Raw genomic sequence first — 16,001 nt, 5'->3', positions numbered from 1 at the left:
GTATACCTAGGGTATACTTAGAGTATATCTAAGATATACTTTATGAATTTGTTGTTTCATATCACTAGATATCTTTTGTCTATGACTATTCTGTGACTTGATTTCTAAGAGTTAATCCATCTTAAAACTTTTTACTCAAGAACTATTGATTCTTGAGTCTCTTGTCCTAAGATCTCTATTCCTATAAGAGGCCATTCCTGGCTCTTATTTCACTAGATCTATTTCTTGTAATCGGTAGTTATACAGTAGAATTGTTATTGGTGAAATAGCTGTTGGAACAGGCTGTTTCCTGCTTACATAACTAGTGCGGGAACTATTATCTATTGGCTGTGACGTTCTGTTTCTTTGACAGTTAGCCTATAGATCTAAATCTTAGAGGGTATTAGTATTTGCTAAAAGATAGATATTACTTTCTTATTAAGACTTCTCTTTTATAATAAGAATCTTAAATTATTATAAACTAATAATTTATAATTATCTAGATTAAAGTAAACTTATTATTTAATAATAATTAGGTGATATTCTGTTTAGAAAAAAGCAGTATATTTAAGTAATAATAAGAGAGCTTTAGTTAACTAGATCTATAAGTAATAGTATACTTAAGGTTAAATAGTTAATTTAAGATGATAGAATAAAACTAAATATATGCTGTAATAAGTGTMTTTATATATTCTATTATTAATATAGCTATTATATCTAATTCCTAATAACTGGCTCTGATAGATCTAATTATAGCTATTATATCTATTTACAAGCAAACGGCTCTGATGGCTCTGATACCCTAACTCTAATAGCTTTGGATAATCCTTTGTTCCATCTTGCATTAGTTTCCGTGCCTGGGGGCTTGATTCATTGGCTGTGACTTCTTGCTTTCTCTGACAAATATCTACTATTAAAGCTAAATTTTATACTATTATTAAAACCGCTAAAAAACTTTATATTTAGAAATATATTTTTAAAATAATATAATTTATATCTAATAAAGCACTATTTATTTTTTATAATAATAAGTAAACTATATTTCTACTAATTAGTAAGAATTCCTAGTTTTAAATAAACTTTAAGTATATTAATATCTATTATTATTAGCTCTATTAAGAAATTTAAGCTAGGTGTTTTCTAATAGAATAAATAGATATTAAAAGCATAATTATAAATAGCTTTACTAAAATATTATATGGCCAATAATTCCTAGAATAATATTAATATTAAGAATTAATTAATATATTAGATTTAGTATAGGATTAAATACTTTAAGTTTTTTATTTTAAAAAGATATATTAAATGTCAAGGTGCTCTAAATCTAATTTAGCATCTATAGATATTTAGAATCTTAATTATATAAAATTATTAAAAAGAATATTTAAGAATCAACTTAATTTAAAGCTCTATAAACTGGCAAGAAGATAGATATCTAGAATATTCTATTAAATATCATTACTTATTTTACATATATTCTTCTATGCATAAATAGCACCCAAAAACCCCTTATAAGGATGTCCTGAAGGGTGTGCCAAATGTATTTAACAATATCGAATAATATCCCTTCTTTTGTCGCTTCTCTGTCACGGACCTGGATCCACCTTAGTTAAACAGCGTTGTGTCGAGGTACGCTAGGCTTTGCTGAACCACACAAAGGTTCGGGATTGGATGTCGATAAGATAGGCTAAATGAATAGGGCAATAATAGTTAATCAGTACTAGAAGTCTTAATATAACTAAAATAGAAAAGATCTTTCATATAGCCTAATGCCTATACAAGTATAAATGTCTTACTAACTCTTACTATTATATTTAAGTGACTTATATCAAAGAGCTATAAAAAATAATTAAATATATAGTAAATAAGTATATTTATATAGATTATATTTCCTACACTTTCTCCTATACTCTAGTATAGATACTAGTATATATCTAATAATTATTCTTTCTACTTATATACAATCTTTCTATACTTCCTTATCCTTTTAAATATATATAGTTATATATTTCCTACTTATATTAATTATAAGCCTATATCTTTTAACTAACTACCTATATACCTAGTTGTAGAAATAACTAGTCATAGTATTAACTGCTTTAATAAACATCTTCCCTTAATAGTACTAGATTCTATCTAGTATTATATAAGTTGGTTTTATAATATTACTCTCTCTCTTTAAGACCTTTATCCTAAAGATTTAAATAGAAAAACTCACTCTTATTCTTAGTGTGACCCTGCTTTTCTTCTTTAATAAATATTTAAAATATATTAACATACCTCCTTCTAAAGATCATCTTACTTATTATATTGCGTAGTCTAAATAAATTTAAAAGAATAATTTCCCTATTAGCAATCCTTGCGAATATTATAAATCTAAGAATAAAATATGTATAATAAATACTAAGAATTAAAATTATACTTTATATACCTATTATGGTTGTAAATATAAAAAATAATTTTATAGTAAAAAAAAGTAGTCTAACCTTTAAAAGGCTAAAGATAAAATTAATAAAGAGCTAAGAGAAGCTTTAAAAAAGTAAACCACTTTATTCACGAAAATAAATCACCTCTTTAAACAGTAATAATTTCTTAAAGAGTGTAGATCCAAAATATTAAATCATAATTTAACTATAATAGATATTCTTAATAAAGAAGATCTTAAGGGTATTCTTTTATTAACCCCTCCTAATAAGTGATATTTGAACACTACGTCCAAATAATCTATAGATATTAAGATACTACTTGTTAATCCTAGACTACTTATATTATCTAATCTTCTATTATAGGATACTTTCCTAACAAGCGTAATTTTCTATAAAAATCCTTAATTACATCTTATACTCTAATAAGATTTTTAATCACTTCCTATGTACTTTCTGATTCATCGTATCCTTTCTATTTCACTAAGTATCTTTTCCAGTTTTCAATCATCTTTGTTGCTAATATTTCTTCGACTTCATAGGTTTCTTATTTAATAATAATATTATTTTATATTTTAGCATTTTATAATGCTGGTTCTAGTAATAAAATATAGAAAATTAGATATATTTTTATAATGTTTAGTAGTTTAAATTTATAATTAATTTTATTTATCTTTTCTTTAATTTTAAATAATCTAATTTATAAGTGGTTAAATTTATTACTTAGTTTTATAGTTTAAATATTTTTTCTTAAAAGATATATTTTCTTTTTTTTTTAGAAGTCTAGTCTCTTTAGATATTTTTTATTATAGTACCCTTCATTCAGTTTATTTTGATTAGTGATTTCTATTTAAAGATAGAAGTATATCATCTTTATATTTTAAATAAATCTATCTACTACTTCATTAATAGGTTCCTAATACTATGGCTGTTTTAGTAATCTAAGTTCTCTTTTATTATTTGTGAAGAATAGTGTAACTCTTATTATTGATTATTATATAGAGTTATATACTAATTATACTATTAGCAGTAGTAACACCCAGTTACTTTGGTAATTATTAATATAGTGTTGTAAGTATTATACTAGTATCTAGTTTATCTATTCTATTTAATTATTAGTTTAAGGGTGATATATTATTAATAGTTGTTACTTCTCTCTTATAAAGTCTATTATTAATTTCTATAGTTTTAATGAGAATATTAGTCTTTTATTAGATATTATAACTTCTAGTATTCTATAATATTTAAATACTTTATTTATTAGCTTAAATGCTAATCCCTCTACATCTATTTCTTCTAATGTTAATATGAAATGTGTATATTTTATTATTTTGTCTACTATTATAAGGATTGTGTTATATTCTTCTAACTCTAGTAGTTTTGTGATATAATCTATTATAATCTATTGCTATAGATATTCTAGTACCTTGATTTCTTATAGTAATTTATAGAGTTAGTATCTTTTAATTTTATTCTTTTAGTATAAATTATATTCCTTAATATATATTTTAATATCTTTTATTATTCTTAGCTAGTAATAGTTTCTAGTGATTCTTTTTATAGTGTTTATCTATTTTGGATAACTACTAGTTAAAATATTATAATTAAGTCAAATAATTTCGTTTTATAGTAATTTTAGGATATAGATTAAACTATATTAAAATACTAATCTTATTTTTATTGTTATAATCTTGTTATTTTCTTTTTTAATTAAAGTTTAAATTATATTGTTCTTAGCTATTTTTTTGATGATCTTATTTTGTAATTCTAAATTAGTAATTATTTCTATAATTGCCGTGAGTGTGGCTATTTATAGATTATATTCTAAGTGTTCTATCTTATTTAGTTATAATAATACTGGTTTAGATTTCTTAATTTTTTTTTTATAGTCTAGTTATTTACTAAAAATATCTGCTTTTCTATTTTCTATTTCTTTATAATGTTTAATTATAAAATAGTAGTTTCTAAGTAGTTTTAATTATCTTGCTTGTCTTCTTATTAACACTTTAGTTGTTGTGAAGTAAGTAAGGTTTTTATAGTCTATAATAATTTATATCAAATATTTTGTTCTTTCTAGATATACTCTCTAGTGTCTTAGTGCTGCTACTATCGCTAGTAGTTCTTTATTATATATCTTATAGTTTAGTTCTGCATCAATCAGTTTCCTTGAGTAATAGATGACTAGTCTTAATTTCCTATTTTCGTCTAGTTATATTATTGCTGCTTTAATTACGAAGTCTAATGTATCTGTTTTTATTATTATTAGCTTTTCTAGATTATATTGTATTAATATTAATACTATTATAATCCTATATTTAGCTTCCTCAAATACATTTCTTTATTCTATTTTCTATTTATATAGTTAGTCTTTTTTCAACAGTCTGAACATAGGTTCTATAATTTTTGTATAGTTCTAGATATATCGTTAATAATAATTGATTAGTCTAATAAATGATTATAATTCTTTGAGATTTTTTGGTTCAGGCTAATCTTAGATTGTCTTAACTTTTTCCTTTTCTATCTCAATTCTTATCTATATGATTCTGTATCTTAAGAAATCTATTTCTTACATATAAAATTCATATTTCTTTAATTTAACTTATAGCTTAGCTTCTTATAGATTACTTAGTACCTTTTTCACATATTATATGTGTTCTTCTAATGTGTCTAAGAATATTAAGATGTTGTCTAAATATGTGATAGTAAAATCGTATAGATAGGGTGACATCACATTATTAATATATCATTAAAATACTGTTGGTGTATTGATGAGCCTAAATAGCATAACCAAGTATTCGAAATGACCATATTTTATTTTAAATACTATTTTCCATTCTTCACCTCTCTTAATCTTAAGGCGATTATACACATCAGTAATATTAAGTTTAGTAAACTATTTCTTATTTCTGACTTTATCCTGTATCTTTATGATTAGGAATAAGAGATAACTGTCCTTTATTGTGATATTATTAAATTACCAAAAATCAATATATAGTCTCAATTCTGTTATTCCCTTTTTCTTAATAAATAATATTAGATATCCTGCCAGTGATGTTGATAGTCTTATATATCCCTTTTTCAAATTCTCTTCAAGATATTTCTTCAGAGATTCTTCCTCATTTCCCAAAATTAAGTAAATCTTCTAAGGTACTAATTCTTTGCCTTTTTTAAAAGAAATAGTATAATCCTACTCACTATATTCTAGCAAGGTTTTATATATTCTATTAAACAATTCTCTGAACTCTCTATATTCTATAAATAATACTATATCTATACTGCTCTTCAATTAGTGTTTTACTATTTTAATACCTAGTTATTCTTCTAACATATTAAAATCTTATTATAATATAATCTCTTCTATAATATTAGTAACAATTATACCCTTGATTCTGTCCTATAAGAAAGTGTTTATTACTTTTTTAATAATGATCTCTAGGTCTTCCTTTATCTTAGAAGCCTTAATAATCTAGGTTCTTCTATAGTTATATCTTATTAGTTATAACTATTCTGTCTTCTAGTAGATCTCTAGATTATACTTTCTTAGTTATAGAGCTTCTAGTATAATATTATCTTTTCTTAATTTTATGATATTGAAGTTAATCATTTTAATATAATTATTGATAGTTATAAATAATTATTCTATTTTTTTTATAAGTTTTATTTTTAATAGTATCTTACTGTTAAGTCCTAATAATGGGATTGGTTTACTTTTTTATTATTCTAATATTTATAGTTTTTCTTAGATTTTTAGATCTATATAATTTCCTATAGCTTCTAAATCTATTATAATTTATACTTTTAATCCTAGTATATCAACTTAGATTTTAAAGTATTTTCTATATATAATAGCTTTGAGTTCTTAGTCTTATTATTTTAATGCTTTATTAATTTCTATAAGAACTTTTCTAATATTTTTTTTTTATATTATATCTTTATTTAGTATATATTATATACTGATAAAATCTTTTAATAGTTCTCTAAAATTTATTTTTTTTAAAATTTTTTTTTTATTTTTAAATATTATCTTATTCTTGGTTCTTTATTCTAGTCTATTAGTTATTTAAATATTTTATATATTTCTAGTCTTTATCTACTGCTTTGCTTTTCTAGATATAATAATAAATTTTTTAATAAGTTTCTTTTATTTTTTTTTTAGCTATTTATAGTTTTTTGGTTTCTTCTTTTTCTTAATTCTTAGGAAGTAATTACTTTCTTATTTTATATCTAGATACACACTATACTAGTCTTTAGTATAGAAGGCCTATATAATAGATCTATAATCTAGATATTTAGGGTTATTATATAATTCTTAACACTCTAGTTTATACTTAAATCCTAGTATTAATTTGATATCTTTCTATTTATTATTAGTAGAGATTTCTTCAATTTAGCTTTTTTAAGTGTCGTGATACTAGCTCTTAAGTCTTTTATAGATTATATCACTAACTTCTTCTTTAGTTTTTGGTTTACTAGTAACCTTTTGGTCCTTATAACTATGAAGTTCAAATGCGTGTATTATCTCTATATATAGATTTATTTTGCTTTCTATTTCACTGAAGCTATAACACTTATTATCTTAGTAGTTACTAATATTATAGTTATTTTTCTATTTAGTATAGTTTTCCTAATTTTCTTTATTGTATTAGGTTGCTTTAAGTTATCTTTCTTTTCTTGGACTTCTATATTCCTTTATGTAGTGTTCTTTCTTGTAGTAATTATAATATTTTATATTGCTTTTATTCTTGGGCTTCTTATTAATTTCTTTAGGCTTAGCTGTTGCATCCAATTCTATTAGTATTAATCTATAAGGGTTATTTTGCTTATAGCCTTAGTTAGCTTAATAGTAGGTTTTTCCTTTATAGTTCCTCTATCCTTTTTTCTACTACTTTTCCATTCATCTCTTGTATAATCAGTTATTAAGTTTAATCACTATATTAATTATATTAATTAGTGTGTTAGGTTATTTTAGAATTTTTATAATTTTATCTTTAATTTTATCTTTTAGGCCTTAATAAAACTAATTTATCTTAACTTTATTATCCTATCCTAGATGGAAGCTAATTTAATAAAATTATAAGATATAATCTAATACTAATATAATTTATTATAGTTACTATATTTTTTAAACTATAGAGTTTCATTTATTAATTTCTTTAAATATTAACTTAATTTTTTTAATAAATATTCTATAGTTAGTAAATATTTTATTAATCTTATTATTTTATTTATTTTTAGTTTCTTTAAACTATACTTATATATATAATTCAAACTAATCCATTACTTCTTCTTCTAAGAAGATAGAGATAGCTAGAATTTTATCTATTTTTCCTATAAATAGCTGGATATTAGTTATAAAATAAAGCTATATTTATATTAAAAAAGATTATAAACTTTTTTAATCTTCTTTAAATAGTATTAGTTTATTAATCTTAAGCTAAGATCTTGAAGCTTAAGTAGCTTTTAATTTAATAATTCTAAYTTATATTAYTRTTATTTTYTAAGCTATTARARTTTARTTATTTATAATACTTTTTATTAATATTTCTTTTATTATATTAGATTATTTTCTCTTTAAATAGTACTTATTTAACTTAGTAACATTTTTTTATTTAATAGTATTTTACTTCTAGCGTATTTTAGAGTTAAGATAATAGCTCTTTTATTATAAATCTAGATCCATCTTAGTTAAATAGTGTTATGTTGAGGTATACTAGGCTTTATTAAACTATATAAAGATTTAGGATTAAATATTAATAAAATAAGCTAAGTGAATAAAGTAATAATAGTTAATCAATACTAGAAGTTTTAATATAATTAAAATAAAAGAGATCTCTTATATAGTTTAGTACTTATATAAATATAAATATCTTATTAATTCTTACTATTATATTTGAGTAACTTATATTAAAAAGCTATAAAAAATAACTAAATATATAATAAATAAGTATATTTATATAGATTATATTTTCTATATTTTCCTCTACACTCTAGTATAGATACTAGTATATATCTAATAATTATTCTTTCTATCTATATATAATCTTTCTATATTTTTTTATTCTTTTAAGTATATATAGTTATATATTTCCTGTTTATATTAACTATAAGTTTATATCTTTTAGCTGACCGCCCACGTATCTAATTATAGAAATGACTAGTTGTGGTGTTAGCTGCTTTAATAAACGTCTTCCTTTAATAGTACTAGATTCTGCCTAGTATCATGCAAGTTGGTTTCGTAACATTCTCCACCGTACTGCCGTAAGCGCTCTAGTGTAAAAATCGGTCAACATCAGGTTCGAAGCATGTGATTGAGGGCTGCTCGTCATTGGCTTTCCGGCTTTCGTGTCAGAACATTCCGGCTACTTTCTTTCGTAAGTGAAATACAAGATTTGTGTTGAGCCACGCATGTTTATTTGAGTAATTAAAGTATTTGCAATACGTAGCGTTTAGTCCCCGCCATGGTGGGGCACACCCAAGCTTTGGCGTCAATCACCGCCTGCCTGGAGATCCATCAGCTCCATCGTATCTCTCTACGAGCTCTCTGTCTGGGCCCTCTATCAAGATCCTCGTCATTATTCTGGACCCCTGGAGATGGCCATCAGTCAATCAATTCACCATGCCTGCCTGTAAAAGCGTGACGAGGTAGCCCCTGCCGAGTCATTGTCCGTTTCCTACTCCCCCTACTCCCCCTACTCCCTCACTGAATTTTCTTACATTCAAACCTTCGCCAATACTTATTACTTGCTTCACTACGTGCGATCAGTGCCGAAGCCTAATCGCCCTGAATCACGAGTGACTCATTCACGAGATCTAGTTTTTCTTTCTTATTTCCGCCTCCCCCGTACTCTGAACCGTGCACTGCTCAACTCGTGGAGACACCGACTCCAGAGACAGAAACAGGTAAGGATGGCTTGAGCTATTGATTGTCTAGCTTGTTGCACCTAATTTTAGTGTATCAGCTACGTACCCTCAAAGCTACACATTCCTTTCAAAGTTCTAATTAGAAAATACACGTGATTGACTGTCTTTTCACTTTCTAGCTCCTTCGCCCAAAGCTACCGCTTTACCGCAATTTCCTCTAGAAGCCTATTAGTCATTTGACGAATTTTGATCTCTTCTTTTTTCCTTTCACTTTCCGTCTGAACCTCTTAAAATTCGACGATTGAAAAAGAGAAAAATGCAGGCCATTTAGCTCAAATGGATCTTCACCTCCCTTCAAACGATATTTCCTTTTTCCTTTGTGCCGATTTTTCGATTTTTTGAGAATCTCCAGAGCTTTTTGTGACTCTTGCGCGCCCCCGCTTCCTTCCGCGAAGCCCTAATCCGAGGACTTCATCCCCCGCATACGATTCGATTCGTGATCATTGTTTCTCGGTGTTGAACTGAGCTGCGTCGTGAACAAAAGTATACAAAGGTCATCGGAATCAAAGGGTTCAATCGGGCCTTTGTGTGCACAGTATGAAGTTCGGTCGCAATCTTCCTCGAAACGTTGTCCCGGAGTGGAGCTCCTCATACATCAACTACAAAGCTTTGAAAAAGCTCATTAAATCTGCTTCTGATAGTCAAGAAGCACAGGACGATGTTGACCTTGTTGGTAAGTCGTGGTATCCTATTTTCCGTGGATATTAAAGACTGATATTCTTGTCATAGGCTTTTTCTACTCGCTCGATCGAAATCTCGAGGATGTAGACCACTTTTATAACAAAAAGTTGGCCGACTTCACGCGACGCCTCAAAATCTTGGAAGATCGGTTTGGAAACTCCCTGGCTGCCGGACAAGCTCTCGATGCAGAAGACATTGGAGACCTTGTCACTGCTCTCCTAGAGCTTCGAGGACAGCTTCGTAAGCTGCAATGGTACGGCGAGGTCAATCGCCGCGGCTTCATCAAAATCACCAAGAAGCTCGATAAGAAGATTCCTGGAGCTGAAGCACAGAAGCGATATCTCGCGGCAAAGGTGGACCCTGCGCCGTTCGCGTCCAATGCTCAACTCACTCAAGCAACCACCAAGATCAATGAGTGGCTTTCCATCTTTGGGGACCGAAAGGTTTCAGATGACTCTGACTCCGTCAAGTCTTTGACTCTAACAAAGGTTCCCTCTCGGCCAAGCCTGAATGTGCCTCCCAGTTTGCTCTCAGCTGTCGACGCAGCGCTCCGAAAGGACGATACTTCGGCTTTGTCAGAACAACTCGAAAGCTTGAAAGTCTTTGCCAAAGAGCAAGGAGATCTTGTCTATCCAATGTTGCAAAAGAATCTCCTGCAACGTGCGATCGCTTGTCGGGCTAGATCCTCCATCGAGCTCTTGCTAGGGGAAATTGATTCACTAGAAGAACAGGATGACATCAACAAGCGGAACTGCATTCATCGACTTGTGATCTCTATTGGCAGAGCTCAGAGTACTTTGGACTCAGATCCCGCTGGAACAATCCCCTTGGATTATCCAGAGGAATCCACCTATATTACCCCTGCGGCCGCACCCAGCTTACTGCCACCACGGAATGTTGTAAAGGAAGCTCAACAGAAGCAGCTCTTGACTAGAGATGATGAGGCAGTCTCACTGTTGCAGTACTTGCTGGACCATCTACGCCCAAATCAAAGATCCGGGCTGCTGGCCCAGGATCTTTCCGGCAGAACTCCTCTTCATTATGGTTCCCAGTACGGATTCAGAGTTGTTTGCGAAGTTATCATTGAACACCTTAAACAATGGGATATGTTTGATGTATCCGAAGGTATAGACGGCCCTAATTGGCAAGATTCGGAAGGCTGGGCTCCTTTACATCTTAGTGTTGTTGGTGGACACCCCTTGACAACCAAAGCTCTCCTACAAGCGGAGGAGGAATCCAAGGGAGCACCAAAGGACGGCGAAAGAAGCGCTATCAGGAAGCATATCTCAAAGTCCAGCGCCGTATTGGCAATGGCAGTCAAGGCAAACTTTGTGGATATTGTCCAGTTGCTTGTTGAAGCAGGCGTCGACATCAATTATCAAGATGAGCAGGGTGAAACAGCTCTACATGTTGCTGCTCGGTTCAACCATAGTCAATGCGCAAAGTTGCTATTAGATGGAACTGCAAACCAGAAAGCCAATACGGAATTAGCAGAATCCACCTACTCATGGACACCACTGTTCATTGCATGCGTGGATGGTGCATTGGCTGTTGCGGAACTTCTTATCAAGGCGGGTGCTGATCTGGAACGGCCGGACTCGTCAGGATGGACTGCCAAGGAACATGCAGCGCTTCGAGGTCATCTAGAGATAGCTAAACGCTTGGCTGAAGTTACCAAACCTCCCTCTGTTGAAGAGAATGATGTTACTATAACAGTGCCGGCGCGCACGTCATCGCCTCCTTTAGGGTCGTTGACCGATCGCAGATCCAATGTCAATGCTACTTCTTCGTCAAATTATGGTTCTCGATCTGTGGAACCCCTCAAGACTTTCGGACATAGGTACCTTACCGACGAAAGCATGATTCTGGTCAGTTTGGGTACTATGGATATGCGAAAGACTTCCCCTCCTGTGAGTCTAGATCGTATACCTATTACTAGTGCGCATACTACTCAGCTGGACACCGCGCTATCTGTCGTCGTATCTGCTAGCGGCGCCCACGGGGAACCAGAGATAATCGATCTTCCGGTTCAAGATAGCATCGTCACTGAGCCAATTACTTTTTACTCGAAGGATTTCACCAGCGTCAGGCTCTTGTTTGACTTGGTTCCCACGTACGCAGGATCCACAAACCAGATCGTGGGGCGAGGCGTAGCCTTGCTTTCTAGTATCAGGCCATCAATTGGGTCTAATCGCATTAGTCTGCAAGGCGATATAACTGTGCCCATCATAGCTGCCAACACACTTGAAGTGATTGGAACTTTGACCTTCAATTTCCTTGTCGTCACCCCATTCAGCCATCCTAAGATGTCCCTCAATCATGATCAGACATACTGGAAAACAGTCACCGCACCTATGGTGATTGGTCACCGAGGTAGGCTTCCTGTAACGCTTCTGAGAATGACATTTTAATTTTGTGTTTAGGTCTTGGTAAGAACTTTGCAAGCCGAAGGTCTCTTCAGCTGGGAGAGAACACTGTTCAGGTATGAAACATATCAGCTTGCTCGTATAAAAATCCGACTAATTTTGCCTAGTCATTTATTGCTGCTGCAAATTTGGGTGCATCATATGTAGAGGTAAGCACATAGTCTCTTTTCGAATTTTGTTGACAACAGTACTGACTCTTGCGCAGTTTGGTAAGCTTATTTTTCAAATGAAACTTGATTTCCATCCACACTAATCCAAATGAAAGACGTCCAACTCACTAAAGATCACGTCCCTGTCATTTACCATGACTTCCTGGTCAGTGAGACCGGAATTGATGCACCGGTTCACACTCTTACCTTAGAACAAGTGAGTCTCCTTTTGAACAACATTTGAGTGGCAAGCTGACAGATTTCAAGTTCCTTCATCTCAACGATACACGATCACCACGACTAGAGGCCGTCGGCGTAGATGCATCCCAGCGTCCACGTGCAATGTCTGTTGGTGAAGCACTTATTGATCCAGCAGCCCTAAGTGAAAAGATGAAACACACTCGCGACTTCAAGGCGAAAGGTTTCAAGGGAAACACTCGTGGTAACCACATTCAAGCGCCCTTTGCTACTCTGGAAGAACTATTCAAGAAACTCCCTAAGTCCGTTGGATTCAATATTGAGATGAGTGAGTTTTACTTGCGTCTTTTGGGAAAAATATAGGTATTCTAACATTGTCTCTCAGAGTATCCTTCGTTATACGAAAGTGAGGCAGAGGAAATGGACACTTATGCAGTCGAAGTCAACTCATTCGTCGACACCGTCCTCGAAAAAGTCTACGACTTGGGCGAAGGCCGCAATATGATTTTCTCCAGCTTCAACCCTGACATATGCCTGCTTTTGTCTTTCAAGCAGCCTTCGATACCAGTTCTCTTCTTGACCGATGCCGGTAGCAGTGAGGTTGGTGATATCCGTGCAAGCAGTCTCCAGGAAGCCATTCGTTTCGCATCTCGCTGGAATCTACTGGGTATTGTTTCTACCGCAGAACCTTTTGTCCTTTGCCCACGACTTGTACGCGTTGTCAAAGAATCAGGACTCGTCTGTGTTTCATATGGAACACAAAACAATGACCCTGAAAACGCCAAGGTACGTCCCTCCTGGTGATAAGGTTACCTCTACTGTTTGGACACACCACTAACACTTCTTCTGTACAGCTTCAAGTTACGAACGGCATTGATGCGGTCATTGTGGATTCAGTTCTCGCTATCCGTAAAGGATTGACGACATCTCCACCGTCAAGTTCCGTTTCACCATTGAGTTTTGCGCAAGCGTCATCCAGCCAGACACTGCAGCCACCTGCTGATATCAGCACACTCGATAAATCAAATTCATAGACTTTACTTGCATTGATATCACGGTGCTGTACATGGGACAGTAGAAATGTATTCAGGCGAGCGTATAGATAGATACTTTCACTATCGATATTGAGATTGCTTAGTGATATTCTTCTTTTGCTAAGATACTATGTAGAATTCCAACAATAATTACCCTAGCGTGACTGGTTGATAACTGATATATAGATTAGGCACCGCCACTAGTTATGCATCACGCAATTACTGTCGTTGGCGCTAAACATTAGAGGTGTTTCCCGGGATGATCATCCTTCTAGCATTTCCAAACTCCGCACTTATACACGTCAATAGATCAATGATATGCGATGGCCGGCACAACAAATACAGATGATAATCCCCCGTCAAACAGGCCGGCGACCGCCTTTGATGGAATATCCGACTCACAATCGGTCCACTCGGCCAGAGAAGCCGACTACCCAACCGGCATCAAACTATGGCTTCTATTCATCAACCTAGGTGCAGTCCTGATCCTGGGCAGTATTGATCAGAATATTGTCGCCACAGCTGTTCCCAGTATAACAGACTACTTCCACACCGTCGCCGATGTGGGCTGGTACTCATCCGTCTTCAGACTGTGCCAGTGCGCATCCCAATTCATGTTCGGCAGGGCATATAAACTCTTTTCTATCAAGCGCGTGTTCTTGTTTTCGAACTTCATCTCTATAATTGGCTCTGTCCTTTGTGGTGCAGCTACTACATCGCCCATGCTCATCGTCGGCCGGGCCGTGGCCGGGCTGGGCTTTGCCGGTCTTCTCTCAGGCTGTTGGGTGATCCTTGTGCTATCATTACCACGACGCAAACGACCCATGTTTATCGGCATCCTCGCCGCCGTCGAAGGCATAGCTACACTCTCCGCGCCGCTGCTAGGTGGTCTCATCGTGGAATCATTCGGCTGGAGGTGGTGTTTCTATATCAACGTCCCCATGGGCGTGGCTACATTGTTGTTGACAATATACTTCTTTTCCGATACACAAAAACCCAGCGACGTTGCGCAGATGAAACTCACTCAAAAAATTGCTCAACTCGACTTGGTGAGTAACATGCTCTTCATCCCGGCGCTGACATGTCTCTTTCTCGCTTTCTCCTGGGCCGGGACGAAATATCCCTGGGACAGCGGCGCGGTGGTAGGCCCCCTTGTAGCTTTCGCGGTTCTCATAGCAGTATTCATCTACAATCAAATCCGTCGAGGGGACGCGGCTGCTATCCCCTTACGCATTCTCAAACGCCGCAGTATTGTCGCTGGATGTATCTTTATTACATGCGTCAACAGCACGGGCACTGTGCTCGAATACTATCTTCCTACATACTATCAAGTCGTCCGAGGATACTCGCCCGCCAAAAGCGGATACATGATGCTCCCCATCATCATCGCAGGCACCATTGGCGCGCTTGTGCATGGCATCGGAACCAGCTCTATGGGGTATTATGCGCCCTTCATGCTCTTTGCGTCCATCACAATGCCCATTGCCGCGGGCCTCATAACCACGCTCAGAATCAATACTAGTTTCACGCAGTTGATTATCTATACTGGGTTTTCCGGCCTGGCGTACGGCATCGGCTTCCAGGGCCCGCAGAACGCGGTGCAGACGGTGCTAGATACAGATGATATTCCGCTGGGAACATCGATTATGCTTTTCTGGCAGTCCTTTGGCCCTTCTGTGGCCATTGCTGTTGCGCAGGTGCTCTTTGTGAATCAGCTCGAGACGAATTTGAAGGGTCTGGTGCCGGGGGTTAATGGAACGGATATTGAGCAGATGGGACTGACGCAGATTGTGTCGGGCTTGTCGCCTACAAACTCAAAAGAGGTTCTTGTGGCGATTGATGAGAGTCTGATTCAGACGTGGTATTTTGTTGTGGGATTGGCGTGTACGACGATGATTGGGAGTTTGATGATTGAGTGGCGGTCGGTTAAGACGAGGCGTGACTGAGTTATGAATGCGTCTATCCAGGCCAGAACTATCTATTTAGGTGATCGCTACTTAGTGGGGACCTTGATTGGAATGAAGATTAGGTATATTCAGACGGTAAGAAAAATCACAATATAACAATATTTATTACTTGACTTTTCATCCTTCTTACACAACTCAATTGAATGAATCACATAAGACAACCCTCCTTGATACTCGAATGCATCTCACTCATGCCCACACGAATTCGCCTATAACCACTCTG

General features: G+C 33.8%; 2 protein-coding genes across 2 annotated transcripts; both read left to right on the top strand.

Moving 5' to 3' along the window:
• Positions 1-9,860: 9,860 nt before the first annotated feature.
• BHQ10_005973 (uncharacterized protein) lies at positions 9,861-13,811 on the top strand (the record flags this gene model as incomplete). Its single annotated transcript, XM_040878507.1, has 9 exons — positions 9,861-9,996; positions 10,053-12,377; positions 12,428-12,486; positions 12,538-12,562; positions 12,619-12,639; positions 12,696-12,796; positions 12,847-13,105; positions 13,163-13,563; positions 13,632-13,811. 9 exons carry the CDS (start codon positions 9,861-9,863, stop codon positions 13,809-13,811), a joined length of 3,507 nt encoding a protein of 1,168 aa, XP_040734477.1.
• A 323-nt stretch (positions 13,812-14,134) lies between these two features.
• Positions 14,135-15,757, top strand: BHQ10_005972 (uncharacterized protein; the record flags this gene model as incomplete). The annotated part of the gene is made up of 1 exon (XM_040878506.1): positions 14,135-15,757. One exon carries the CDS (start codon positions 14,135-14,137, stop codon positions 15,755-15,757), a length of 1,623 nt encoding a protein of 540 aa, XP_040734476.1.
• Positions 15,758-16,001: the final 244 nt, after the last annotated feature.

The sequence above is a fragment of the Talaromyces amestolkiae genome, assembly GCF_001896365.1.
Source record: "Talaromyces amestolkiae strain CIB chromosome Unknown scaffold10.1, whole genome shotgun sequence".
In the NCBI taxonomy this organism is placed as follows: domain Eukaryota; kingdom Fungi; phylum Ascomycota; class Eurotiomycetes; order Eurotiales; family Trichocomaceae; genus Talaromyces; species Talaromyces amestolkiae.
The sequence above is the reverse complement of the archived record's forward strand: the minus strand, read 5'-3'. Positions and strand labels throughout refer to the sequence as shown.